The sequence below is a fragment of the Stegastes partitus genome, unplaced genomic scaffold (assembly GCF_000690725.1).
Source record: "Stegastes partitus isolate 25-593 unplaced genomic scaffold, Stegastes_partitus-1.0.2 Scaffold638, whole genome shotgun sequence".
Taxonomy (NCBI): domain Eukaryota; kingdom Metazoa; phylum Chordata; class Actinopteri; family Pomacentridae; genus Stegastes; species Stegastes partitus.
Window position 1 is genome coordinate 337124 of NW_007578369.1, and position 1566 is coordinate 338689.

At 45.4% G+C, this 1566-nt stretch overlaps 1 protein-coding gene across 1 annotated transcript in view; it reads right to left on the reverse strand.

Annotated features, from left to right (window-relative positions):
* rasl11a (RAS-like, family 11, member A) overlaps positions 1 to 1566 on the reverse strand; it is an 11101-nt gene that overhangs the window by 6263 nt on the left and 3272 nt on the right. The window contains exon 3 of the mRNA XM_008289813.1: positions 1461 to 1543. Coding sequence (XP_008288035.1) covers positions 1461 to 1543 — 83 coding nt within the window. The remainder of the gene's footprint in view (positions 1 to 1460; positions 1544 to 1566) is intronic.

The window sequence follows — 1566 nt, forward strand, 5'->3', positions numbered from 1 at the left end:
CCCTCCTCACCCTCCTCGTCCTCCTCACCCTCCTCGTCCTCCTCGTCCTCCTCACCCTCCTCACCCTCGGCTATCTCCCCTCTGGAGGAAATGAGCTGCTCTGAGGCCTGCTTCGGTAAACAGGCGGCCGAGCGGCACGTTGCGCTCATTAAGCTCGTCGGCGGCGAGCAGATCTTCCTGAGGTCACTTCCTCTCTCTTCAGATGCATTCCTGGAATTGCTCTGAAACGAGCTGATCTGTTTTTTTGATCGTCCTCATCCGGGGCCTTGAGGAAGCTGGACGTTTAGCCAACGATGGGAGAAACAGATACCCACTTCTGAACCTTTAACCCGAACCCGAATGTTTTAAATAAATGTAATCCGATTAATCCAAGAGAGAACAAACTGTATAGTTTAAAGGGAAATAAAGGCATCGTTATGTTTTTTACTTACAATCACGCCGAACGATCTAGTTCAGCTAAAGAAGTCGAGGCAGTTAATTCCAGAGACGTATCTGCAGCATCGTTTCATCCCCTGAGCCATTATGTTCTCGATAGAGTAAATAAAAGTAAAAGAAAGTGACGGAGCAGCACAGAAATCTGCTGTTTTCTCTTCCTGCTTGACAGATGATGAGAAATGTCTCCTAGATAAACGTGAAGCAGAAGATTTGCACTGTGATTTATTTAACTTAAACTATTCTGTATGAATGCTGGTGCAGCTGGGATAAAATTAGACCAAAAAAAGGTGATTTTAAGTAGTTTTCAGAGTTGACGTGCAGAAGTTACACATCTGAGCGCTCGCAGCTTCTTAACTAGTAAAGCAAATGCTTCATAATTTGAGTTGCACGATGATGAAAGGTGTTAAAACGGAGCACAGATGCTACGTTTAATGAAATCACTGAGCTAATATTAGCGCCCCGATGCTAACTCGCCCTTTTTTCCTTCATCTGCTTCTGCTGGCAGTTTAGTCTTTGTGCGTTTTCAGACGCTGCAGTCCAGCTTTCATCAAGAAAAAACTTTAGCATTAAACGACACCGTAGGAGAAGTATAGCAAACATAACTGGATGAGCAAACCAGGCAATTAATCCGCCGCAAATAACCTGTTAACGAACAACAAGAACTCACAGAAAACTATGAAAAAACGCAGATCCATGTTCGGTTTTCCGTTTATCAGGTCGAACATTTTTAATTCTTGAAGGGCTAAACTAAGATCCAACTATGCTAATTATCAAACACCCGACAGCGCTGCCTGGATTTCTTCTTTTAAAATCCTCATTTGCAGACAAAGTGATCTGATTTCCCTCGTTGGAGGTTTTATCTCCCACAGCAACACACGACTCCTACAAAGATCTGGTCTCTGCTTCCTTGTGCCGCCGTTAAACAGCAACAGGGCGACGGGTTTTAAAGGAAATGCCCCGCAGCTAGTTAGTAGTTTCCACGCAGCTTTTCTCTTCATAACAACCCAAAACTCTCCAGGAGTTACCTGCAGGGCGACGCAGGGAGTGTCCTGGATCTGAAGGGACACCTCCTCCCCGTCCAGCGTCACCTTCCTGGAGTAGAGCGCTCCTGCAAAGAGACACATCCACATG